The 25,245-nt window shown below is 41.2% G+C and overlaps 2 protein-coding genes across 6 annotated transcripts in view; both read right to left on the reverse strand.

Moving 5' to 3' along the window:
• Positions 1–3,164, reverse strand: part of LOC102960497 (C4b-binding protein alpha chain) — a 28,021-nt gene extending 24,857 nt beyond the window's left edge. Inside the window, exon 1 of one of the 2 annotated variants that reach the window (XM_042976964.1) lies at positions 2,633–3,164. The gene's annotated coding sequence lies outside the window, so the exon portion shown is untranslated. The remainder of the gene's footprint in view (positions 1–2,632) is intronic. The other variant, XM_007096119.3, reaches the window with a different exon arrangement.
• Positions 3,165–6,806: 3,642 nt separating this feature from the next.
• C4BPB (complement component 4 binding protein beta) lies at positions 6,807–24,388 on the reverse strand. 4 transcript variants are annotated; one of them, XM_042976340.1, is made up of 7 exons: positions 23,947–24,388; positions 17,006–17,183; positions 16,307–16,483; positions 14,925–15,101; positions 9,670–9,763; positions 7,997–8,123; positions 6,807–7,448 (listed from the first exon to the last, which is right to left on the reverse strand). In XM_042976340.1, the coding sequence occupies exons 1-7, from the start codon at positions 23,980–23,982 to the stop codon at positions 7,296–7,298; spliced, it is 942 nt and encodes a 313-aa protein (XP_042832274.1). In that variant the 5' UTR covers positions 23,983–24,388; the 3' UTR covers positions 6,807–7,295. The 4 variants fall into 4 exon arrangements, with proteins under 4 accessions (XP_042832274.1, XP_007096178.1, XP_042832276.1 ...); XM_007096116.3 differs by lacking the exon at positions 23,947–24,388 and having other exon boundaries at positions 17,006–18,117; XM_042976342.1 differs by lacking the exons at positions 6,807–7,448; positions 9,670–9,763 and having other exon boundaries at positions 8,041–8,123.
• Positions 24,389–25,245: the final 857 nt, after the last annotated feature.

The following is a 25,245-nucleotide window of genomic DNA, read 5'->3' on the forward strand; positions in this document are numbered from 1 at the left end:
GTATCGTATCTTTCACTATCTATTCACTTTTGCCTCCTAAAATAGATTGTGGGTCCCTTGGAGACAAGGATGCTTGTTCAACTTCCTGGTGCTGATCTGATATTGGACCCGACACATAATAGTTATCCAATAAATGTGACATAAATAAATCAATATAGTTTTCCCTTCTGAGTGAGAAGGATTAACTGCCTTCCTGAGGACCAAATGGAATAATATCTGTGAAGTGCTTTGCAAGTTGTGAAGACATAAATGATACAGTGAGCCCACTTTCCTCACTGGTTCTTAGTGAACTAAAGAGTATGGTGACTCGGTGGGCCAGGGGTGGTATCCACCGTTTGCCATCACTACTCCCTGTGGTTCCTCAGCAGAACCCACACAGGATTCAGCAGACCATAGAGGATGGGGTTGGAGGCTAGGACTTGTGAGCCAAGGACCTGAATTTGAGCCTCAGTCAATACCACAGTCTAATTCTGTGATCTTGAAGAAGCCATGTCAGCTCCTTGGGTCAGTTTCTCATCTCACAAATGATGACAGGAAACTTAGATCATCTTTCCATTCTGTACAAAGTCTAGAATTCTATTAGCTGCCCACTGAAAAGCTAAGACTTCCCTAGTAAATATCCTCGCATTTCAATGACATCATCACCTTTTGAATTCCAATAAAAGTGAAACCAACTCAAGAGCTACAGTCAACGTGACAGGTGTGTGGTGGAAAATATCATTGGTGGGGTGCCTGGGTGGCTCAGTCGGTTAAGCATCTGACTTTTTTTTTTTTTTTTTTACTTTTTTTTCATGTTTACTTTTGACAGAGAGAGACAGAGCACAAGCCGGAGAGGGGCAGAGAGATAGGGAGACACAGAATCTGAAGCAGGCTCCAGGCTCTGAGCTGTCAGCATGAGCCATCAGCACAGAGCCCGGTGCAGGGCTCAAACTCATAGACTGTGAGATCATGACCTGAGCCGAAGTCAGACGTTTAACCAACTAAGCCACCAAGGTGTCCCTGAGTGACTGACTTTTTATTTCAGCTCAGGTTGTGATCTCATGTTTTGTGAGATTGAGCCCTGCGAAAAGTCAGTCACTCAGGGACACCTCGGTGGCTTAGTCGGTTAAACGTCTGACTTCGGCTCAGGTCATGATCTCACAGTCTATGAGTTTGAGCCCTGCACCGGGCTCTGTGCTGATGGCTCATGCTGACAGCTCAGCATTCTCTCTCTCTCTCTCTTTCTCTCTCTCCTTGTCTCTCTCTGCCCCTGCCCTTCTCTCTCTCTCTCTCTCTCTCAAAATAAATAAATAAACATTTTTTTTAAAAATGTTATTGTTAGGCGTACTGCAGTACAATTTGAGAGGTGCTAGGAAAATTCTCAGCCCCCAAATTTCTCCTTCCATTAGAGATTATTTTTTTCATTTTTTAGAGGGAGAGTCGGGGAGAGTGGCAGAGAAAGAGAGGGAGAGAAAGAGAGAGAGGGAATCTTAAGCAGGCTCCACACTCAGTACAGAGCCCCATACAGGGCTGGATTCCATGACCCTGGGATCATGACCTGAACCAAACTCAAGAGTCAGACACTCAATCAACTGAGCCACCCAGGTGCCTCAGTTAGAGATTACTTTTTAAGTATGTGTATTTATTTTGTCTACGCTTCCTCTTTTAAAACTCGGATGCCTCTGGAAAGGGTAATATTTTTCTTCGGTCTCAGCTGATATCTCCTTGTTTATACCTGCACACTCAATCACATCACTTTAAGATTCCAGAACTAGCTTCCACACTTTCACCTCTTTCCTAGAATCTCTTTATCTACATCAGCTCCTTGCTTGTGTGCTCATATTATATTCAAGTGTATCAAACCTTCTCTGATACTTCTGCCCACTCTGGATACTTGAATTGTCATTCTCTTTGTACTACCATATTTAGCGAAAGAACGGGAGTCAGCTAAGAGTGGTCAAGGAGTTGGAATGCTGACAAGAATAGTACTGTGTCTTGCCCAACCAAGAGAGAAGGAAATTTGAAGAAGGAAGGGTAATCAACATTGCCAGGTTCAGAAAGTGAGGAAGAGAAAGGAGGTGAGAACAGTTAAGGTGTCTAGTTTCAGAAACTAACTGGAGGCTGACTGACGTCTTCTCATCATCAAATCAAAAGATCTTTCTTTGCTGGTGGTGGTGGAGGAGACGTGGAATGGTTCATAAAATCTCCGAAGGGCACTGCACCAATTTTTAGAAGGTAGACTATAAAAACCAGGTCTTCTATGGACCCCTCTGGGTAGTCTGGTCTACCTGTCAGAGGTATCCTAGTCTTAAACTCCCCTATGTGGAGAGATAGTAAAGAATCAATGAACCAACACGCTCGACCTTTAGATACAATAACAAGAGTGACATCTTACTTCCTTTCTGCTTTAGTTTATTAATATGCATTATTATTCCCCCATTTCTAGTAAAAAACAAAACAAAACAAAACAAAACATTGAGGCTCAGAGGGATTAAAAGTACTTGTGAAATCACATAACCTCCTAAAAACTTCTGGAAAGATTTCTGCTGCAAATACCCCCAAGTGTTTGTTTGTCTTATCTTTCTAATCTTGTCCTCTTTAAAGGGCCGAACCACCAGCCTTTTCCCCAAGGTACCCCAAATAATCCACTGACCTGGGGGTAGCTGAGGAGGAAGCAGAAGACTCTGTCGTGGTGTCTCAGGTTGTTTCTCAAGGGAGAAAAGCGTCTGGATCTCTAATAGCTTTACTTCCTCCCCAGATCAGAGTTTACCAGACTACCCTGAAGCCAGCTGGTAATTGCACCACCAAAAAGTCCCTGAATTCAGCCCTGTAGCTGACTGGTCAGGGATGGCTGAATTGTAGTGGCTGGGGAGAGACTTTCTACCAGCCTCGTGAATGATTAACGGAAATAAAACACGGGTGTTTACCTAACCCTCTTCCTCTGCACAAACCCTCATCCTTGATAACATGTTGCAATCACTTATTTGCTCCTCCGCCAACCATTTCCCCTAAGTGGAAAGATAATATGAACTTGATGCCAGAATTCTTTTTTTTCTTTTCATAATCACAAGACAGACATCCACAGTGCACTCCAGCTGGCCTAGAAAACTCGGATACTGTAGGGTTGAGACTAGGTCCACGAAAATGATCCACTTCCCACGATGGTAGGTCCAGCAGGCCCTCCTGGGGCTCAGGGACTGGTGACTTTACCCTCTGCAGGTGTTCATTCCACCCCAAGATGGTAAAATGGCGGTGGGGGGGCGGTTAACAAATTCACTGAATCCCTGCCATATGCCGAGTTGCCTGGAACAAATCAGCACTCAATACGTGTTGATTAACGACTACCCCCACAGCTACTACTGCGCGCTGGTCACCAGATGACTTCCAGAAGTTGGTCAATTATTGAGCGCTGCTCAGAGAAATGCAATGAAGGGCCAGCATGCTGGTGATCATACAGATCTAGGAAGAACCCCAAACTCTGACATTATCTAATTAACGTTTTAATCCTCAGGATTAAGATTTGTGTGCTCAGGAGATTGCTATTAAAGAGCAATTTTTCCCGATAACTTCCATTTTTCTGTCATAAACACCAAGAGTCTCGTGAAGGTCTCAGAAAAGATGGAGTCGAACCACCACAGAAGCTTTGACAGAGGTAGGAGATTTGAGCTGGGCTTTGAATGAAAAGTGGAAATATTAGATGAAACTGAGAACGCTATTAGAGGTTAAGAGAACATAACCAGGTCACAGGGTGAGACATTTGTTGACTGACCAAAATGAGAGTAGAGGAGGATTCCAGATTGTGCCAGGTCTTGAGAGCTAAGTCGAAGGAAATACCACCTTTCAAGGGGAATCTTCAAAATACCATTTCCCAATCTCTTGGAGTGCTTTTCCTTACTTTCCACAGTGACTGCTCCAAATTTTTCTCTTCAAGTCACCAAATGGTCTTCCTCTCAGCAGGCGATATTGCCTCCTACTCTACCAAACAATCGTTCCTCGGCTTCTTCCCACCTGAGATTTTCTCTCCTATTCACTCTTGTTTCAGAAGAGATCTCTTTTGCTCTTTTTCTCATTTTCGAGGTGACTTTCATCCTGAAATATTCCCCAAATCTTGCAAAAACCTCAAATTCCATTGATCTTCTGTCATGAGATACTTAACTCCCCAGGTCTCCTGTGTTTCCTGCCTACTCTTTCTTGTTAGTCCCTCCCTGGCCCTCCCGTTGTGGCCTTCCAACCTGACTTCTTCCCACACTTGTGGACACAGCTCTTTCAGGAATGTCCTTATCTCCAAATTCAAATTTTTTTTAACTCATGTCACGATTTCTTGGCAGCCCCTAATCCTGCTGCTAACCTCCTTTCTGAAACACTTCTCCTTTGGCTTCCATCGCCCTAAACTTTCTTGATTCCTCTCTTACTAAATGCTTCGTTCTTCTTACCTCCTTTTCTCTTTCTCATCCCCAAATATAGATATGTCCCAGGTTCTCCTTTTCAAAAAATTTTCTCTCCATATATTTCATTATTGTACCTGCTGTCGTGGCTTTAACTCTTCCCTGTAAGAGAACTACCCCCACAACTACCTCTTTTTATTTTTTTATTTTTTATTTATTTATTTTTGTTGAGACAGAGAGAGACAGAGCATGAGCAGGGGAGGGGCAGAGAGAGAGGAAGACACAGAATCCGAAGCAGGCTCCAGGCTCCAAGCTGTCAGCACAGAGCCGGACGCAGGGCTCGAACTCACAAACGGCGAGATCATGACCTGAGCCGAAGTCAGATGCTTAACCGACTGAGCCACCCAGGCGCCCCCACAACCACCTCTTTATACCTGATTACTCTCCTAAATGCAGACTGACAGTTTTTGTTGCCTATTGGACATCTTACAAACACATTACACTAACACATCCAAAGGGAACTACTCATTTCCTGTCCAGAAGCCTCACCTTCTGACCCCAAGATCAATCCAGGCTTCCAGGAATGGAATTTCAAACTCAACTTTAAACCCTTCCTCTCCCTCATCCTCCAATGGTTGATGAGTCGAGAAGTTTGATGAGTTGTTTTTGATTTTCCAGTTCTCCCATGTCTAGTTTTCTCTTTCTATTTCTGCCACCACCCAGTTCAGGTCACCATTGTCTTCTCCAGCAGCCCTTTATGTGGTTTCTCTGCCTCTGTTCTTTTCCTACTTCGACCTGTATATACTACATACTGTCATGAAAGGAATCTGTGTTCGGTCCCTATCACTTCCTTTCTTGAAAGCCTTCTATCTCGGAAACTAATTTGACAATAAATTTCATACAATAAAAAAAAAACATCAAGTTGAACACTTAAATAAATGCACTTTATTATTAAAAAAAAAAAAAGAAAGCCTTCTATCTCTTCTCACCGCCTATCAAATAGACGTCAAAATCTCTAACATGCTCTTTAAGAGCCTCCATAAACGGGCTTTAATGTATCTTTCCAGCCTTCTTTCTCATCACTCCCCATGCTTTATCCAGGCCAATCCAGGCCATGTGCTGTCCCCTAGACATGACCCATCCTTCCTGCCTCTGCACAACATTTTAAAAAAATCATTATTAGAAACTTTCTTTCTTTCTTTTTCTTTCTTTCTTTCTTTCTTTCTTTCTTTCTTTCTTTCTTTCTTTCTCTTTCTTTCTTTCTTTCTTTTTCTTTCTTTCTCTTTCTTTCTTCTTTCTTTCTTTCTTTCTTTCTTTCTTTCTTTCTTTTAGAGAGAGAGAGAGCACACGCAAATGGGGGAGGGGGCAGGGGGGGGAAATCAATTTAAAACATGAAAGAACTTTCAAAGAATCAACACCTGCAAGTTCATTATCCTAGGACAACTGTTTTCATTTGTGCCTTGCTATCGCCTGGCCCTTCTCTACAAGAATAAAGGTTTTACATAAATGCGATCATAAGTACTTAATATTATGTATTCTACTTTTACTTAGGATTATATTTTTAAGATTTTCTGATCATAACACCATCGAAGGTTGCGTTACATTTGGTATGCCATAACTTACTAAAACATTTTCCTAAGATTTGACATTTCAGGTGTTCACAAGGTCTCACTAGTATAGACAGTATAGGCAATAACAGAATGAGCGGCTTCAAATTAAAAAATCATTTTGCCCAAGTTAGACTAATCTGAGGAGTGGGTTTACTTGGTTCAGAAGCTTAAGACTCTTTACGACTCTCTTGCTATATTTCCCAAACCTTCTTTCAACTTGCCACGTCCCTTTCCTTAATTTTCATCTCTCAATCCTCCTCAGTTTTTTTTTTTTAATTATTTATTTTGAGAGAGAGAGTGTGTGCACGAGTTGGGGAGAGGGGGAGAGAGAGAGTTTTAATCTCGATCTCACGACCCTGGGGTCACGACCTGAGCTGAGATCAAGAGTTGGATGCTTAACCAACGGAGCCACGCAGGCCCCCCAATCCTACTCACTTTTAAAGGCCCAACTAACCGTGACTTTTCTTAACAATTTTCCTGCCTCCGCTTCCTCCCAGACAGGAGGCCTCCTCCTGGAAGCTGAGCTCCCATGGCACATTCTTCTGTGAAAAGTGTTTATCACATTCTAACCACCCTGAATGGATGATATGCGTCTATCATCTTGTGTCTATTAATAGACTGCGGGCTACTTGAGAGTTTCTTATTCCGATGTCTTATTCTCCTTCATAACTACACCGAGGGATGTTCCATTAGTTCGAGCTCTCTTAGGCGTTTTCTTTGTATTTTATCCAGGTTTCCTATGTGTTTTGGTAGAGAACAAAGTGAGAGATGGGAAAAGTTTGTCATATCATGTCAGTATGACATCTTGGTAAGAAAACCTTAGGATTCTTGCTTATTCTGCCCTCAAAAAAAAAAAAAAAGAAAGAAAGGAGAAGAAAATACGTTCACTTATTTTTCACCATCTCAAATTTCCGATGCCGGGCTGGGTTTCATCTAAATGTGGTAAGCAATATTACTGCAGAAGATTTAGAAACGTGGTTCCGTAAACAGGATATAGGGGAGACTCAGAAGACACAGTTTAGGTCCTAACTCTACTTTTGTCTCAATAGGTCTTTTTAAGGATATAGTTATTCGGAGTCTATTTTCTCAAATTGAGAGGTTAATTTTTGCCTCATAAGTGTTGGTTAATTTGAGGTTATTTTGTGCCTCACCATTTGCGTCTCATGAAACTATGAGGCATCCCCCTAGCTGGGATCTGAGCTTCCCATCCTCCTTACGGACTGGAAATTAAATCCTTCATTCCCCATTGATCTGAAACTGGTTTTAGAACCAAGAAGAAGGTTTATTCATAGGGTGCTTTTCTATGACCCAGCCTGCTCAGCTATAATGTCAGGGCATCATTTTTTGGCTGCAGCTTGGCTTTCTGAATTTCCAGAAAATATTTTACTTCCTCCATCGTTAAGGAATTTTCCTTGAGTCTTTTCATAAAGTTCCGCATGGCTTTGCAAAGGTCTTTCGTCTCCTGAAACGCAACCTGAAAAAGAAATTTTTTTTTTTTTTTAAGTAAGTTACAGCTTAAGAACTGAGATTCTCTGAAGCCATATACTCTGAAGCTAATGCATAGCGTTTAGGTCCCTGATCTGGGTATTCAACGTGATGAATCACTTAAATTTTTCTAGCTTATGTATACTTATTGTTATCCCAGTAATAAAAAAAAAAAAAAGAGGGATCTATAAAAGGGATCTCAATGAAAATTGATCTGTTCAGGGTTTTTTTAAATCTAGAAGAATTTCAGAGACTTTTTACAGCAATACATACAAGTCTAAGACCTGAGTATATAAAACTCGCTCTATAAAGTCCATGAGACAATAACTCTTACCAACACGTCCTCATGAGGTGTTTGTGATGATGGTGGTGAATGAGAACTTCTCATGTAAAAATACGAATTAATAGTTTATGATCCCTCTTCTACAATCGGGCCAAGGCCAACTCTTCAAAAACATCCCACAGTGAACAGATATTTACTGAGCATGTGCCAGGAGATACAACTGTGAACAAGGCAGACAAAAGCCTACTACTTACAAGCACCCGCTCAAACTTGGTCTGTGGAATTGGTTTGGGAGCTTCTTGGATCAACTCACAGACTGGAAGTGCACTGCTCCACTCCCCATCAATGCACCGTTGGTCCCGCGTGCCCACCAAGTGGTACCTGAACAGACATTAGAATGGCAACAACACTTAACCTTTCCACCTCTGATCTGGGCTAAGGCAGCCAACTAAGGTTGGTTTTGTATAGTTGTTTTCCGCATTTCCTATGGTGATAGGATCCACCTCCCCGAGCCTTAATGAATGCTTAAGTTATTTCAGTATTACAAAGCAGCCATCAACTAAAGTCACTCTCCTTTGGGGGGTGGAGAGGACCCAAGTGATAATTCAGTCTGTAAAACACGGACCAGTGAGATCTGAATACGTGTGTTCACACACAGTTGTTGGGTGGAGAGGGTGAGGGATGAAGTGTTTCATCATTCAATAACTTAAAAAAACATCTGCCATCTACTCTCTAAAAAGGAGTAGAAAGCTAGAGAAAATCCTCAAATAAATCTTAGGAAGGAGATACAGCTTTTAATCAGAAAAAAAACATGCCCACTGGAAGTTTATAATAAGACTGAAATGCTAGTGAAGCAACACGACCCCGAGTTAAGAAGGTTGAAGCCGAGGAAAGAGTAGGTAATCGGTAAGCTAGAGGATGAGGTAGTCTAAATTAAGGTTAGAATTTAATTAGGATGTATTAAAGCTCTATAAATCATTCTCTTTCTTTTTCTTTTTTTTTAAAGATATATATTTTTTTAATTCAAAGAACTGCAAATAGGAAACCAGATTGGGGGAGGGGGGGTGGTGGCAAGCTGGGACAATAAATCATTCTCTTTCTTTACCTCCATGTGTTCTGTGTTTCTTTGAGTTTTTGTGCTGAGAGTCTTTGAGACTCTGAGAGTCTTTGTGTTTCTTTGAGTTTTTGTGCTGAGAAAAAAACATACATTTTAAATATCTTCTCTTGTCTTTTTTTTTTATTTGAGACAGAGTGTGTGCACAGGTAGGGGAGGGGCCGAGAGAGGGGGCAAATGAGAATCCCAAGCAGGCTCCATGCTTAGCCCAGAGACCAACATGGGGCTCGAGGCCATGACCCTGGGATCATGACCTGAGCAGAAATCAAGCGTCGGACGCTCAACCCACCGAGCCACCCAGATGCCCCCGTCTCAACTAAGAGAAAAAAAAATGTAATACTTTAGGATAAATACACTAAATACTTTAGGATAAAGACATGAGTCTATCTTTTAGAGATTGGGGACAGCTGGCGGTGGCCAAAGCAGCTCTCGTCAGAATGAGCTCAGACTCCTGAAGCAGTAGGAAGTCAGGGCACAAGGTGACTCAGGCTGGGTCACTCCCCACAACAAAGCTACCAGTCAATGGGCAAGATCTCACTTTGTGGGTTTTTTTTTTTTATAATTTTTTTAAATTTTTATTTACTTATTTTGAGGGGGGGCAGTGAGAGAGAGAAAGAGAGAGAGAGAGAGAGAACGTGCTCAAGCAGGGGAGGGGAAGAAAGAGAGGGAGAGAGAGACTCAGAGCACAGAGTCCGCCCTGGGGCTCAACCTCACAAACTGTGAGATCATGACCTGAGCTGAAATCGGATGCTTCACTGACTGAGCCACCCAGGCGCCCCACGATCTCACATTTGAAAGGCTGCAAACACTTACCTGTCTTCACAGTAATAAGTAATGGTCGAACCTAAGTTGAAATCTCTTCCCTCAAAATAGCCATGAGCCGGATTCCCAGGAGGGCCACAGTCTCCTGAGAAACAGGAGAACAGGAATGACGGTCATGAGTTACGCTCAGTTAACAGCACCCCCTAAGTTTAGCTGTCTATGCGGGATCTTAGGGCACCTTCTCCATTCACTTCCTTCTGGTCAGAATCATGTTTATCCTGGGAGAGACTGCCTTCTCCTGCTCATCCGCTGAGTGATTAGGAATGTGGGAGTGCTTTCTGATTGGCATGAGTTTTGAGGAAAGGAAGTTTAAATTGTAGAGATCGTCAGGGAACAAGAAAAGAAAAATTAAACCAGAGGTAGAGGTGGGAGTTGCAACTCCCTAAGAGAGGAGATAAATGGTGGGCGTTCAAATGGAGGCTGATGTTCTCTGTGGGACAGAAGTGTGCAACACGAGAGCTTCAGAAACGCAGGATACAACTGGGAGGAAAGAAGATGAGTCTATAAAATTGTGGAAAGAGTTGGACAAAGTACGAGATGTTGTGAATTTTGGGTTCTGCCTCTTCCACGACCCATGATTTTATCCTTCTCGGTTTCCCTCCTAACCTATGAGATGAGCAGGTTAAACAGAATTATTTCTTAAGTCCCTTTGAGCTCTGAGATTATATACATCTAAACATGATGATCAAGGTTAAAGGGTGAATGAAGAATAATTACGTAGGTATATATTTATGGAAACATAAATGCCTTCAAACCAAATAGTTGAGTAAAAACAGCAAAGCATAAGAGAATATGTGTTAGTATAGTACATAGTATGTGATACTATGTATTATAATAATACATACAAATTGAAATGTAATTATAATAATAGCATAAAATGCTATTTTTGTAAAATACACTCATGCATCAACGTATATGAACAGAAAAAAAGCCTGAAAATTATATATCAAAGTACTCTGTTACTTCTGGGCAGTAGGTTTGTAGGTAATTAAATGTTTTATTTTCTGTATTATTCTACACCACAGATGTTTTCTTTGAGAAGTTAATAAATAATTTTTAGAAGATCAAAAACTGAGTTCAAAAGCTGTATAGAGGAAAGGAAAAAGGATTTCCATGAGTTGATTAAGGAACCCCAGTACAGACAGGGCTCTCCTGGTAACTTTTAAGAGTACAGTTTTCAACTGAAAGAGATAATATGGATCTTGGGCCTAAGCAGAAAAGAATCTGCTTTACCCGGGGACCTAAGGAGCTTTCTTTAGAATTGGGCAATGAACTAACACAAAAAGACAGAGATCCTGCATTTCAGAGCTAGAATGGGAAGTCCTGAATTGAAAGAGATTAAAAGAAATAAATTCTTTAAACCTGTGTCAGGCTAATAATAATGATGTTATATGCTTGTAATTTAACTGCCTACAGTATATATGTATGTTTCAAGTAACCCCTAACTCCTTGAAAGAGGCTACATATAGTTTGTGCTTTTAAACTGCTTATTGGGGCACCTGAGTGGTTCAGTCGGTTGAGCATCTCTTGATTTCAGCCCCGGTTATTATCCCAGGGTCATGGGATCGAGCCCTGCATCAGTCCCTGTGCTGAGCATGGAGCCTTCTTAGGATTCTCTTTCTCTCTCCCTCTGCCCCTCTCCTCCACTCACGCTCTCTCTCTTTCTCTATAATAAAATAATTTAAAAAATTAAAAACAACAAAAGGCTGCCTGTTATTTTAATAGCTACTGCCAAAATATATCTACAGAATGATATCTCTTTTCCTCACTGACGTAAGTGACTAGCCCCTCATATCATGAACGATGTTAGGTGAAATCATTTTTTTTTTATTTGCTAATTTGATCAGTAAAACATGTGTATCTAATTTTACTATTCATTTCTGTAATTATTAGTTATATTCATTATCTTTCCATAAATTTGAGGAATATAAATGCTGTTTGGGGCCTAATCTTGGAATTGTTTAGCCTTAAAATTTGCCAGAAACATAGGGGAAGGGAAGCAAAAATGAGATAAAAACATGAGAGAGACACACCATGAGATTCTTAAATACAGAGAACAAACTGAGGGTTGCTGGAGGGAGGTTAAGTAGAGGGATGGGTAAATGGGTGATGAGCATTAAGGAGGGCACTTGTTGGTATGAGCAATGGGTGTTAAACGTAAGTGATGAATTACTAAATTGTATTCCTGAAATCATTATTACACTATGTGTTAACTAACTTGGATTTAAATTTAAAAATAAAATAGGAGCGCCTGGGTGGCTCAGTCAGTTAAGCGTCCGACTTCGGCTCAGGTCACGATCTCACGGTTCGTGAGTTCGAGCCCCGCGTCGGGCTCCGTGCTGACGGCTCAGAGCCTGGAGCCTGCTTCGGATTCTGTGTCTCCCTCTCTCTCTGCCCCTTGCCTGTTCATGCTCTGTCTCTCTCTGTCTCAAAAATAAATAAAAACATTTTAAAAAATTAAAATAAAATAAAATAAAAATAATAAAAATAAAAATAAATAAAAAAATGGGCCCCAAACCTTACAGACACCTCATCAAAGAACATATACAGATGGAAAATCAGCATATGACAAGATGCTTGACATCATTTGTCATCCGGAAATGCAAACTGAAACAAGGAGATACCATTATACAACCATTAGAATGGCCAGTCTGGAACACTGACAACACCAAATGCTGACAAGGATGTGGAGCCACAAGGCCTCTCCTACGTTGCTGGTGGGAATCCAAAATGATACAGCCACTTTGCAAGACAGTTGGATGGTTTCTTAGAAAAAAACTAAATCTACTCTTCCCATAAGAGCCAACAATCGCCCTCTTCGGTATTTATCCAAAGGAGGTGAAAACTTACATCCACACAAAAACCTGCACCCGATATCTATAGCAGCTTTCCTCATAAATGTCAAGACTTGGAAGCAAGCAAGATGTCCTTCAGGAGGTGATCGGATCGATAAACTTATGGTACATCTGGAAACGGGATATTATTCAACGATAAAAGAGAATTAGCTGTCAAGCTATGAAAAGACATGGAGGAACCTTAAATGTATATTTCTAGGTAGAAAAAAAGGCAGTCTGAAGAGGCTACATACTATATGATTCCAAATATATGACATTCTGAAGAAGGAAAAACTATGGAAACAATAAAAAGATCAATGGCTGAGATGGGTGGGGGAAGTAGAGAGACCAATACATAGAGCACAGAGGATTTTTAGAGCAGTGAAAAGACTCTGTATGATATTATAATGATAGATATACATCATTACACACATGTCCGAACCCACTGAATGTAAAACACCAAGAGTGAATCCTTAGGTAACTATGGATTTGGGGGGAATATGATGTATTAACATTGGTTCATCCTTGGTAAAAAAAAAAAAAAAAAAAAGTACTAATCTGGTGAATGATGTTGACAATGTGGGAGGCTGTGCATATGCGGGGCTAGGGAGTGTATGGGAAATGTCTATACCTTCCCCTTGGTTTTATTATGAATCTAAAACTGCTCTAAAAAACTAAGTCTGAAAAAAATTAAGTCTTTAAATCAATAAATCTGTAGTGTTAGATATGTACCCTCCCAAAGGAGATTTCAAACTCAATTTTTTGTTTTATACCTTTAAATTTGAAACTCTTGGGGCGCCTGGGTGGCTCAGTCGGCTAAGCGGCTGACTTCGGCTCAGGTCATGATCTTGCGGTCCGTGAGTTCGAGCCCCGCATCAGGCTCTGTGCTGACAGCTCAGAGCCTGGAGTCTGTTTTGGATTCTGTGTCTCCCTCTCTCTGACCCTCCCCCGTTCATGCTCTGTCTCTCTCTGTCTCAAAAATAAGTAAACGTTAAAAAAAAAAAAAATTAAAAAAAAAGAAACTCTGGGTAGAATTCCATTGCAATACCAGTCTGTCCATGCAGGACCACGGTATATCTTTTATTTAAGTCTTATTCCATGTCCTTCAGTAAACTTTCATATAGGTCTCATGAATGGAATTATTTTTACATTTCAATAGTCACATCATAATTATTAGAAAGTAATACTATTGATTTTTCAATATTTATTTTGTGTCCAAGAATGAAGTTTTTTAGTAGCATTTCTTGGATCTTTTAAGTATGTTTTACAAATAAGTATATCCTGTGACTTACCAATCATTCTAGGAATCTATCCTACAGAAATAATAGCATAGACATAAAGATATATGTATATGTATACATACATAACATTCGTTTCAGCATTGTTTGTAATAGCAAAAATACAGAAATAGAACAAACGTTCATCAATACTAGAGATATGGAATAACTGATGGTGTATCCACATTATTTTTTAAAAGCAGGAGATAGAAAAAACAAATAAATAAAAGCAGGAGATACAGCCACATATACTGATCGAAAAAGATTCCCATGTATAATGTTACATAAAAAAAAAATTTAAACAATACAAAGCACAAAGTCCCATTTTTGTAAGTGTATATGTGTGTAGATGTGTGTGTGCGCATTTGTTTATTTTAAATGTCTGCATAAACATAGGAAAAGACATGAAGCAAACACATTCCTACTAATTTCCTCTGAGAAGTGTGAATTACCATGTTAGAAGGAGGTACTTCTAATATATGTTAGAAGGAGGAGGTACTTTTTTTTTTAATTTTTTTTTCTTGAGAGACAGAGACAGTGTGTGAGCAGGGGGAGTGGCAGAGAGAGAGGGAGACCCCGAGTCCAAAGCAGGCTCCAGGCTCTGAGCTGTCAGCACAGAGCCCAAAGCGGGGCTCAAACTCATGAACCACGAGATCAACACCTGAGCCAAAGTCAGACACTTAACCCACTAAGCCACCCAGGCGCCCCTCAACTCTTATTTTATATAATTTTGCAATGGATGAGATATGGTCCTCTTCCCCTGTTTTCATGTATTTTTCAAATAAGAACTGTAAGGCGTTATCATGAGACAAACAAACGAACAAAGAAAGTCAGATGCCCCAAACTATCCTGTGTTGGACTTAGTAGGAAAGGAATCCTACTTGAGAGGGGAAATAAAGTGTTCATTGTTTGGATGCTGTTTGTTTCACTGGAATATACCATTTGAGGTGAGTTTTGGCTCTGTGAGCTCCATTTGTTTTCTGGCTTCCTCCGAGATCCCAGACCCTTCCCAGATACAAAAAAAAAAAAAAAAAAAAAGAGAGAGAGGAAAACATCATTGCAGGGATGTGACAAATGCCTAGGGTGTCCCTCTGGTCAGTGTCTTTGGATTGGTGCTTGTTTCTCTGACACTTACTGCTTTTGCAGATGGGTAAGGGAGGCATCCAGGTGTGGTCGTTCATGCACTGACTCCAGTTGCTGCCCTGGAGGATGTAGTTCTCATGGCACTTAAAAGTGACTTTGTCACTCACATTCACAGGACCTGAGAAACTGGGTTCACCATTCACCAGCACAGGGTCAGGACAGTGGCCCACTGAAGAAGAAAACAGGAAGTGATCGGAAAGAGCAGGAGAAAGTCCGCCACTGCGGAGGCTAGACCTCCTCAGTCTTCAATGAGAGAATAGAAATCAGAACTAAAACCGTACTTTATAAACGGGGACTCCTCCACGGTACCAAATCGTATCAGTACAGGACGCGAAGGGACTAGGTTGGCCTGAGTGTGGTAGGAAAGGTCTTGGTCATGCACGAGAGTGACAGTTGGCACTTGAACTTACGAAAAGTAACTAAGCACATAACTGGAAATGATCAATAGCATGTTCATCATCCTGGTAAGCGTTGCTGAAAATACTTCACCCTATGCTGGAGGCAAGTTTTTCCCTCCCTTTCCTCCATGAAGAGACACATCACTCATCAGTTTGTACTTTGTTTCATTTTGCTTCCCCCCCACCCCCCCACCCCCCACCCCTCCGTGAAAAAAACAGGAGAGAAGGTGAACTTGTTGGTATAAATAAAGGATAAACATTTGGTGTGCTTTACTCTAGGTATCAAGGAGAACAAACCCAACTATTCCTAAATATACTAATAATAACGAGGATATTGACCAGTTATTCTCTGTCTCTACAGACACCACAAGTGAGTTTTGTGAATGTGAGCAAATCACTTGGATCTCAGTTCTCACATTTGTAAATTGAGAATATAAATGTGTCCCAGTTCAAAAGTCATATAATGGATGAAATAAACTATGACATATTTACTTCAAAATAATAATCATGCAAAACAGAATCGTTGAGAAAAAAGATTAGTTACATGTTGACAGTTGTTGAAGCTCAGTGATGAGTGCATATGACCTGATTTTGCTCTTTTGTCTTTTGTATATGTTTACAATTTTTATGTTATAGAAATTCTATAAATAGATTTCTATAACATAAAAATTTTAAAGGAGTATGATATTAAATTAGACCCCCCCCAAAGCCAGTTTTAATATATGGTAGAAATTCTTCCCTCCCTGCAGGGGTGATTGAGTCTATTAATTCTATTAATCAACTAATTAAATCAACACTGAGGAAGAGCTGACCATGTACCTTGTAAGAGAAGTTCCACCCTGGGTTGCTTTAAAAATTAATTCCCAGAAGTTGAGAATTTTTGTCTTATAAAGTTTTAACGGGGCCTGCAGGAGGTAGGATGTGTAAGAGCGGAGCTAGATGACAAGATACACAAAGAAACAAAATTTCAACTCACATTGGCATGTGGGAGTGGGAGTGGGAGTATTCCACTCCCCAGAGGCATTGCAAATAAAGGTTTTCTCTCCTACCAGGTGGTAGCCCTTGATACAAAAGTAAGTCCCCAGAATTTGTCCTTCCACCTTCTTTGCGACAAATATGCTATATCCCACTGGGGGAAGTTCTGGACAGTTCTCTGTTGGAAGGAAAAAGAAAACAGATTCACTTGGCATTATCACGTGCTGTGGCGAGGCCCCGTTAGACAGCCATCCGAGTGTCCTTTTCCTGGATTATTGATTCTCCTTCCTTGTACAATTCCATGTCCATGTATATCCCCATCCCCCCCTTCCCAAGAATTCCCAAAGTTTTGTTTTCAAAAGGATAACAGGCATTACATTCAGTTCAACCATGAAGATACAATTCCCTTTCCAAATAGCATTTCTGGAGTTTATAACAGACAAGACCTCTCAAGATTTTGAAACTGGTACTTTTTGGTACCAAATTGGTACAGTTAACCACCCACTTCGTAGAACAGAATTATCATTAAATATTTACTAAGCCCCTACTGAGTACAGGGCATTAGGCCAAGTCATTTGACATTTTTCAATAAAGGAAATACATTTCATTGACTTAAATTTCATTAAAACCATAGACAGCATGCTTCGTACCCCGCAGGCTGATATTAAGTACCCTAGAAACTAATCTTAAGCATACGCACCGTATGAGGCAGAAACCGGCCACACAACCACAAGATAGCACACAACCCGCAAAAACATCTTGCGATCAGTTGCTTGACCCAGGCTGGAATTAACCCAACACAGACAACACGTGGTTTGGATCAAAGTAGGAGATACCAACCACCTCCCTCCTGGAGATGTTGTATTGATTTCTCTTCCCTAGGAAGAATGAAAAAAAAAAAATTCTACCAAAGGAAATAAGAACAGCTGCGAGGAAGTCAGTACAGGGAGGGATTTTGCAAAAACACAAAGGGGCGGCTGATGAGCCGCCCGTTTTAAAATTCAGTTTTAGAAACTGCCTGGTTGTGTCATGCAAACCCAGTTGACCAGGCCCTTTGAACTGCAGACGGGCCAGATGGTGTTACCCTGACTCTCAGTTCTGTCAATATTTGCTCGTGTTTACCATCCAGCTTCTGTGACTCTCTCCAGCGTTGCGGGCGGGGGTGGGGGGGACCAATCTCTGGTGCTTTGCCAAGTGAGACCCAACCCTGAGTGCCACCTCTCTCAAATACCAGGTGCCCCAACAGCACCGAAGGCTGAAGACGAGAAAGCTCAAGGAGTGAAACTAACCTTACCTTCCTCTGACCTTCCAGATCTATGGCTCCCAGCAAGGAGCTGATCCCAGTTACTTCCAAACCTGAGAAAAACTCCAGTCCTGCGGGGACACTTTGTCCTCATTTGCCAGGCCTGTGCCAGGGTTTCCATCCTGTGGGTCTTTGGGAGGCAGGATTTAGCCTGAGTCCAGAGTCAACCAAATGATTTTCCAAGGGAAATAAGGGAAAAGCTTTGGTCTCGGGAATTAAAACATGTAGAATTGCTTTTGGGCTCTCCTACCTTTTATTCATTTATTCATACATTCATTCGTATTTATTTAATTATAGCAATTAGCTGGTTGTCCGTGCTCCAATTATAAAATTGGGGTAAAATTCCTCCAAATGTTTAGGTTTTAATGAAATAATATAAAGCATCATAATAAATATAAAGCATAAGGACACAGTAATGTCTTTTTGGGGTGTTTTGGGGGATGTTTTTTATTTTGAGAGAGAGCGTGAGAGTAGGAGGGCCAGAGAGAGAGGAAGAGAGAATCCCAAGCAGGCTCTGTGCTCTCAGCACAGAGTCTGATGTGGGGCTTGATCCCACCAACTATGAGATCAGGACCTGAGACAAAATCAAGAGTTGGACGTTTAACCGACTGAGCCACCCAGGGGCCCCTGGACAGAGTAAGGTCATAAATGTTCTTCTCTTCTCCGTCCATTATCATTACTTTATGATGATTTGTTCATGTGTTCTCCCACACGAGACTGTTAACAACTCTAGGACAAAGATTGTGCCTAGTGTATTTCTATGTCCTTTCTTGGCACTCCATAATGCAAAGCAGAATTGTCTGCTAAGTAAATCTGAGCAATGCAGTACAAATAAAAAGAATATAGTCATACAGAAACTGTACCACAGCCCCTCAAATCCATACTGATAATGTATCATTTACTGTATATTACCTTTATGATTTCTCCATATCTTATTTTCACTCAAATAATATGTGAATTCCTATAGGGCAAGTACTCTCTATTTTTTGTCTTTTTTTTAAAATTTTTTTTTTTTACGTTTATTTATTTTTGAGACAGAGAGAGACAGAGCATGAATGGGGGAGGGTCAGAGAGAAAGGGAGACACAGAATCTGAAACAGGCTCCAGGCTCTGAGCTGTCAGCACAGAGCCTGATGCAGGGCTTGAACTCATGGACTGCGAGATCATGACCTGAGCCGAAGTCAGACGCCCAACCGACTGAGCCACCCAGGCACCCCTTTTTTTTTTTGTTTTTTTAAAGTAGACTCCACAGCCAGCATGGAGCCCAACATGGGGCTTGAATTCACAACCCTGAGATCAAGACTTAAGCTGAGATCGAGTCTGACACTTAACTGACTGAGCCACCCGGGGCACCCCTAGTGCAAATACATTTTACAGTATAATTCTCAGGGGTGCCCCGGGTGACTCAGTCAGTTAAGCATCCGACTCCTGATTTTGGCTCGGGTCGTGATCTCATGGTTCCTGAGACAGAGCCCTACACTGAGCTCTGCAATGACAGCCAGAAGCCTGCTTGGGGTTCTCTCTCTCCCTCTCTCTCTCTGCCCCTCCCCCCCCCCCTTGCATGCTTGCTCGCTCTCTCACCCTCTCAAAGTAAATACACTTTAAAAAAGTGAAGTATAATTCTTGAAACAGTAAATAACATGATACTCATATTAAGCATAACATGAGTATGTGTCAAAGATTTTGCTCATGAATTAATGAGAGAACCATTAAGAAAGAGGCTACAGCTAATTCAAAGAAGAATTTGAGGAACAGAGATTTATGTGTTCAGTCAAAGGCCTTCTGAAGTGACTCTTCTAATCGATATAAAACTGACTAATATCATACATGGCAGCACCCTGTAATATTTGGAATCAGCTTTTCTAACTCCCGGAAATTAATTGAATCTCTCTCTTCTGGACAAAATTCATTTGCTTTGTTATCAGAATCCTTTGCATTGTTTTCAGAAAAAGAATCATTTGCATTCCAAATTAACCTCTAGTCTTATAGAGGTGTAAAAAAGACGGATTGACAATCAAAATTTCGCACTCCTGTGAAATTGATGATCCCTGAGAGGGTCTACAAAACAATACTCAGTCACCTACTGAAAATGTCTCCAGTGATTTCTTTTTGTCTCTTTTGTCAAGCTTCGAGTAATTTTTCTTAACACACTACATATTCTACTTCTTGAGGAATACAAGTTCCCCAGTACCTACTGTATATATTGTTTGTACAATACATGATTTTTAAAAAACAGAAAATTGGGGCACCTGGGTGGCTCAGTCAGTTAAGCGTCTGACTTCGGCTCAGGTCATGATCTCACAGTTCGTGGGTTCGAGCCCCGCGTCGGGCTCTGTGCTGACAGCTCAGAGCCTGGAGCCTGTTTCGGATTCTGTGTCTCCCTCTCTTTCTGCCCCTCCCCTGTTCATGCTCTGTCTCTGTCTCAAAAATAAATAAACATTAAAAAAAATTTAAAAAAAACAAAATTTTGTTTCCTCCTAAAATTAGGAATTTGTTTATTCCTAAATGAGAAATTCCTAAATACCTAAGAAAATAGAGCATTATTACAGGAAATAATTGCAAGTAATTCTTCATCTCAATGGTTTATTTCGGATCCATATTAGGGCTTCAGAAAGGCACTATATTATTTAGACTATTGTTTTACTAATACTTCTCTATGCAATGTAAAAATATTTACACTAAGTGAGATATATAGAGATTACAAACAACCTCACAAAGTTTAGGTCCAATTTTCCTGTCAAATAAATTAGGAGAGAACTTTGTTTTCAAAGCTTTTGAATTTTAGGATTACATATAAGGGAATACAGGACTGCATGTTTTATTATGAGCATCTGAGCTTAGAAAAATTAATGAGAATTCAGAAACCCTTCTAGACCTTTGGACGTTAAGGACAGTTTGATCGAATCCAGATTGTTTTCTGGAGAACGGGGCTAACAGGTCAAGTGCAGAAGTTGTACTGACTGGTTAGCTTGCTCCACGAAGGAATGGGCCGACAGTGGTTAGTGGAAGGCTAAGACTAAGATTAAGACTAAGGAGGTGAGCAGGGATGTCAGCCAGGGAGTTGTGGGAAGTTAAACTGTTGTGTGCACGTGAGGTTTCAAGAAAATTGGGAAACGACATTTTGACAAGTTCTCTGGTATGTTACGAGTGGATTCCCTTTGGTCTTTGTCATGATAATTCAGAAAAGATTTAAAATGCTTCTCCACCTTTTTTTTTTTTTTTAAATATATATCAAGTTGATGTGTCTTGAATATCTCGCTAAGAAAAACCTGGGTCAGAGAAGTAACCTTTACGCAGAGTACGTGAGAATGAAACGAATATAAATTTCTTTAAAGATCTAATTGTTCATGAAACGTTGTAGAATAACCATTGGCGAGGAGTCAAATGAGAGACTTAGTGTGGCCTCTGTGCTCCTTCCTGTTGGTGACCATGTAGGCAGGATTCCGGTAGCTCCCCAATAGCTATGTGGTACTGTTGGGGTAGAATCATTTTGAGGATAATATGTTAACTTCACAGAAGGACAGAGGGGCAGAAAGTCCTGGATGACTGGGGAAGCTCCATTCCAGTCCTAGACTGTTTCTTATCTCCACACCGCTTCTCTCCACACTTCATTGTGGATGAGAGTAACCTTCTGTCACAGGTAAGGTGCTGTTCTCTGGGGTTTGCTGGAACCTTCTAATCTGAAACACTGACGAATCCAAGAAAATAAGGGTCTACCAGTGTTTGAGTAAAATGACCCAGGAATTTAAATTCAGAGAAGAATGTTGTAATAGACCTTATTAGGGGTGACGGGGTGGCTTAGTCGGTTAAGCGACCGAGTTCGGCTTAGGTCACGATCTCGCAGTTCCTGAGTTCAAACCCCGCGTCGGGCTCTGTGCTGATGGCTCAGAGCCTGGAGCCTGCTTCGGAGTCTGTGTCTCCCTCCCCAACTCATGCTCTGTCTCTGTCTCTCAAAAATAAACAAACATTAAAATTAAAAAAACAAAAATAGACCTTACTAAGTTATGCCCAGAGACTGTTTCCCTTTCCAGCCATAAATTCTAAAAAGGCAATGGACAAAAGAGGAGAGAACCTGGCAAATGAAAACTGAATGTAAACAAGAACGTAAGAGGTTCACTAATGAAGAAAACGCAAATGGACGAAGAAGCTGTTGTTCTCTGCAGGCTGTGTGGTTGAAGGCACTACATGCTTTGAGGCAAGGCTCTATGAGATCTGCAACACTGCTTCCCGTGCTTGTGAAATTATTTAATTGCAAGGAGGAACTGGTCTCTTGAAAGTGACCTAGCTGTCACCGGCAAGGTGCCGCATAATACCAACAGGGTAGGTAGGTGCCCTTGGGAACTGGAACGGAGCTCTGAAGTGAGTTGCCCTGCCTGTGGTGATGAGCAGTGGGGCATCGGCTTCACGAAAACAAAAGGAGACACTATGCACCTTGAGGTTAAGAAAAAGAAAACACACACCCGGGGGGGGGGGCTTAGTGAAACTATGTTGTTACGATACAAATTCCTAAATATTCTACAATGTCTGGTTTAAAAATCTAAGCGTTTCAGAATCCCATATATTCTTCTCCTCTGCTTAAAAAAGTTAATATCAAATAGATATCTCCTGATTTTTTTTTCTTAATGTCAAAGAAAAGAAAGGGAGATGGGTTGTGTCATTATCATCTAGCTCCTGCTTTGCTGCCCTGGGGTCACGACCTCCCCTAAACTATCTGTGAAACTTACATGCATCTACCTTTTGGGGGTGGGGGTCAGGGGGCCCTTAGCTTTCGTCAAATTCTCTAATGAGTTCAAGACCATGAAAGTGGGTTTGTGGCAGGATTCTCGCACCGAGAGTCGTGGCACTGAGGCTTTTCTTTCCAGGAAGCCATTTTATTTGTGCTGGCACTGCTCACTTGGGTTCCTATCGGAACAACTGAGCCCCAAATGCCACGTGGCATAGTTTTTAATACACTTTTTACTTTTTTGTCTCCCATATATGGTAACACACAAACATGTAGTCTGAGGGGCGCCTGGGTGGCTCGGTCGGTTAAGCGTCCGACTTCGCCTCAGGTCGTGATCTCGCGGTCCGTGAGTTCGAGCCCCGCGTCGGGCTCTGTGCTGACAGCTCAGAGCCTGGAGCTTGTTTCAGATTCTGCGTCTCCCTCTCTCTCTGCCCCTCCCCTGTTCCTGCTCTGTCTCTCTCTGTCTCAAAAATAAACGTTAAAAAAAAAATTTTTTTTTAAAAACACGTAGTCTAAGTGGTCTCCTATTACGAGGTCCAGAGGGATGTTGTCACATACATGTATAACCAGGTTGCCTTGAGGTTTTGGGGTTTTTTTTCCTTCCTTAGGGAGGGGACCCTACCACGGGTTGGACGGTGCAGAATACTTCGAGACAATAAAGCACAGTTATGGCTATTGCTGGATTCACACAGGAAGTGCTGGTGGGGTCGTCACCAACCTGGCCAAGCTAGTGAGCCTGAAGGCTGATCTTCTCACAGTGAGTCCCCAGTGAAGATCTGGGAGAGGTTAAAGATCTAATAATTAAGGCTACAGAAATCAGACAAATAATGACCACCACCCAACACCGGGGCACTGTCTGCAGAGTCATTTTTTAATACTGGTATCTTTTTTTTTTTTTTTTAACGTTTTATTTATTTTTGAGACAGGGAGAGACAGAGCATGAACGGGGAAGGGTCAGAGAGAGGGAGATACAGAATCCGAAACAGGCTTCAGGCTCTGAGCTGTCAGCACAGAGCCCGACGCGGGGCTCAAACTCACGGACCGGAGATCATGACCTGAGCTGAAGTCGGCCGCTTAACCGACTGAGCCACCCAGGCACCCCATTATACTGGTATCTTTATTAAAGTTTCTAGCTACATTAAAAAAATAGTCTGGGGGTGCTTGGGTGGCTCAGTCGGTTAAGCTGCCGACTTCAGCTGAGGTCATGATCTCATGTCTCCTGGGGTTCGAGCCCCGCATCGGGCTCTGTGTTGACAGCTCAGAGCCTGGAGCCTGCTTTGGATTCTGTGTCTCTCTCTGCCCCTCCCCCACTTGCACTCTGTCTCTCCCTCTCAAAAATAAACAAACATTAAAAAAATTAAAAAAAAAAAAAAGTTTGTTATGGGGCACCTGGGTGGCTCAGTTAGTTAAGCATCTGACTTCGGTTCAGGTCACGATCTCACGGTTTGTGGGTTCGAGCCCCACGTCAGATCCTCTGTCCCCCTTTCTCTCTGTCCCTCCCCCCGCTCATGCTCACTCTCTCTCAAAAATAAACATTAAAAAAAGTTTTTAATAATAAAAAATAAAAATAGTATATGTCTGTTGGTCCCTCATTGTTATATATCATACCATTTACCTTGTTCTGAGGTGTGGGCTTTGACAAAAACTCCATCAGTGTTGAGGTAAGTCAATTAGTGTGTTCATTCACCTACTTGTGAAATAGGGAGAATGACTGCAGACATGCTTAGCCTTCTACAGATGATGGCTGGACCGCTGAATAAGATAACCCCTGCAAGAGTGCCTGGAGACCTTTCCAAGAAAAGGGGACAAGGACTTGGTTTTACTCACTGCATGGCAACCAATAGGTGATCATTAAATATTCTTTAAAGAAGTTAAAAAGCTGCAGAATGTCGATAATACATGGCAATAATGATCCCCCCGATATCATTTTAAAATGGCTAATGTAACTTGATAAAAGCAGGAGTCACCAGTCAAAACACCAGTTGGAAATATATATACGTATATTGTCGGTATATATACGTATATAGTCCGTATAGTCCGTATATAGTCCGTATACGTATATAGTCCGTATAGTCCGTATATAGTCCGTATATATATACGGTATATATACGTATATAGTCCAGTAATTTGAGAACCTTTTTAAAGAAGCTAGTTTCAAAAACATTTTGCACATCACCAACATTTTGTGTTATGTATATAATGCGCCAAATGTTATCCTATTTTGTGTGTGATGTCCAAATTAATCATATCTTTAAATTAAAAATAACTTTTATTATGTTTCTTATTACAAAGCAATGCATATTACTGACATATTTTAGCATAATTTTATTTTCTCCAGAGAAATGCATCTCGTGGATGATACTTACAATAAAAATCAATGAGAAAAAAAAGTATTCAAAGGCCATCCACTGTGTCTTAGCACAGTTATCACCCTTTTATAGAAGACAGATACCTATGCCCTGGAAATTTAGTTTAAGGTAATACTATGGACATCAGACTTAAAATCTCAAACTACCTAAATTTCTACCAGAAAAGTGACACCAGCAATTATCTTACATTCTGATTAAACACATGCAAACACTAATATGGGGACTTCGAAATATCTTACATGGATGAATAAATAACTAAATAAGAACATTATCGGATCATCAACGGACACTGTGCTTAGATGCGGTAAGAAACCCGCATCACAGGAACTGAAGTGTTCCAGTACAGCAAGCTACGAGCAGCTAGATGAAAATCACCTGCCACAGAGCAGAGTCGGGAGCCTTTCCGAAGGCAGCTTTGTGCGTATAAAAGCAGCTCCTAGTTGCTGGATGCTGAACTGCCTGCAGCCCAGCTCATCACATCTTAGGTAACAGAGCCCTGTATCATCCACAGTATAAAAGAACCGTTTGGGAACAGTTGCATTTCA

This window comes from Panthera tigris, chromosome F3, assembly GCF_018350195.1.
Source record: "Panthera tigris isolate Pti1 chromosome F3, P.tigris_Pti1_mat1.1, whole genome shotgun sequence".
Classification (NCBI taxonomy): domain Eukaryota; kingdom Metazoa; phylum Chordata; class Mammalia; order Carnivora; family Felidae; genus Panthera; species Panthera tigris.

Bases quoted from the DNA above. Each gene is read 5' to 3' on its own strand.
- C4BPB (XM_042976340.1), bottom strand. From the start codon at position 23,982: ATGGAGTTTTTGTCAAAGCCCACACCTCAGAACAAG. The intron at 17,184-23,946 runs GTAAATGGTATG...CATTCTTCCTAG, and splicing joins AGCCCACACCTCAGAACAAG to GGAAGAGAAATCAATACAAC. The intron at 8,124-9,669 runs GTAAGTGTTTGC...ATGTCTGTTCAG, and splicing joins ACTTATTACTGTGAAGACAG to GTACCACTTGGTGGGCACGC.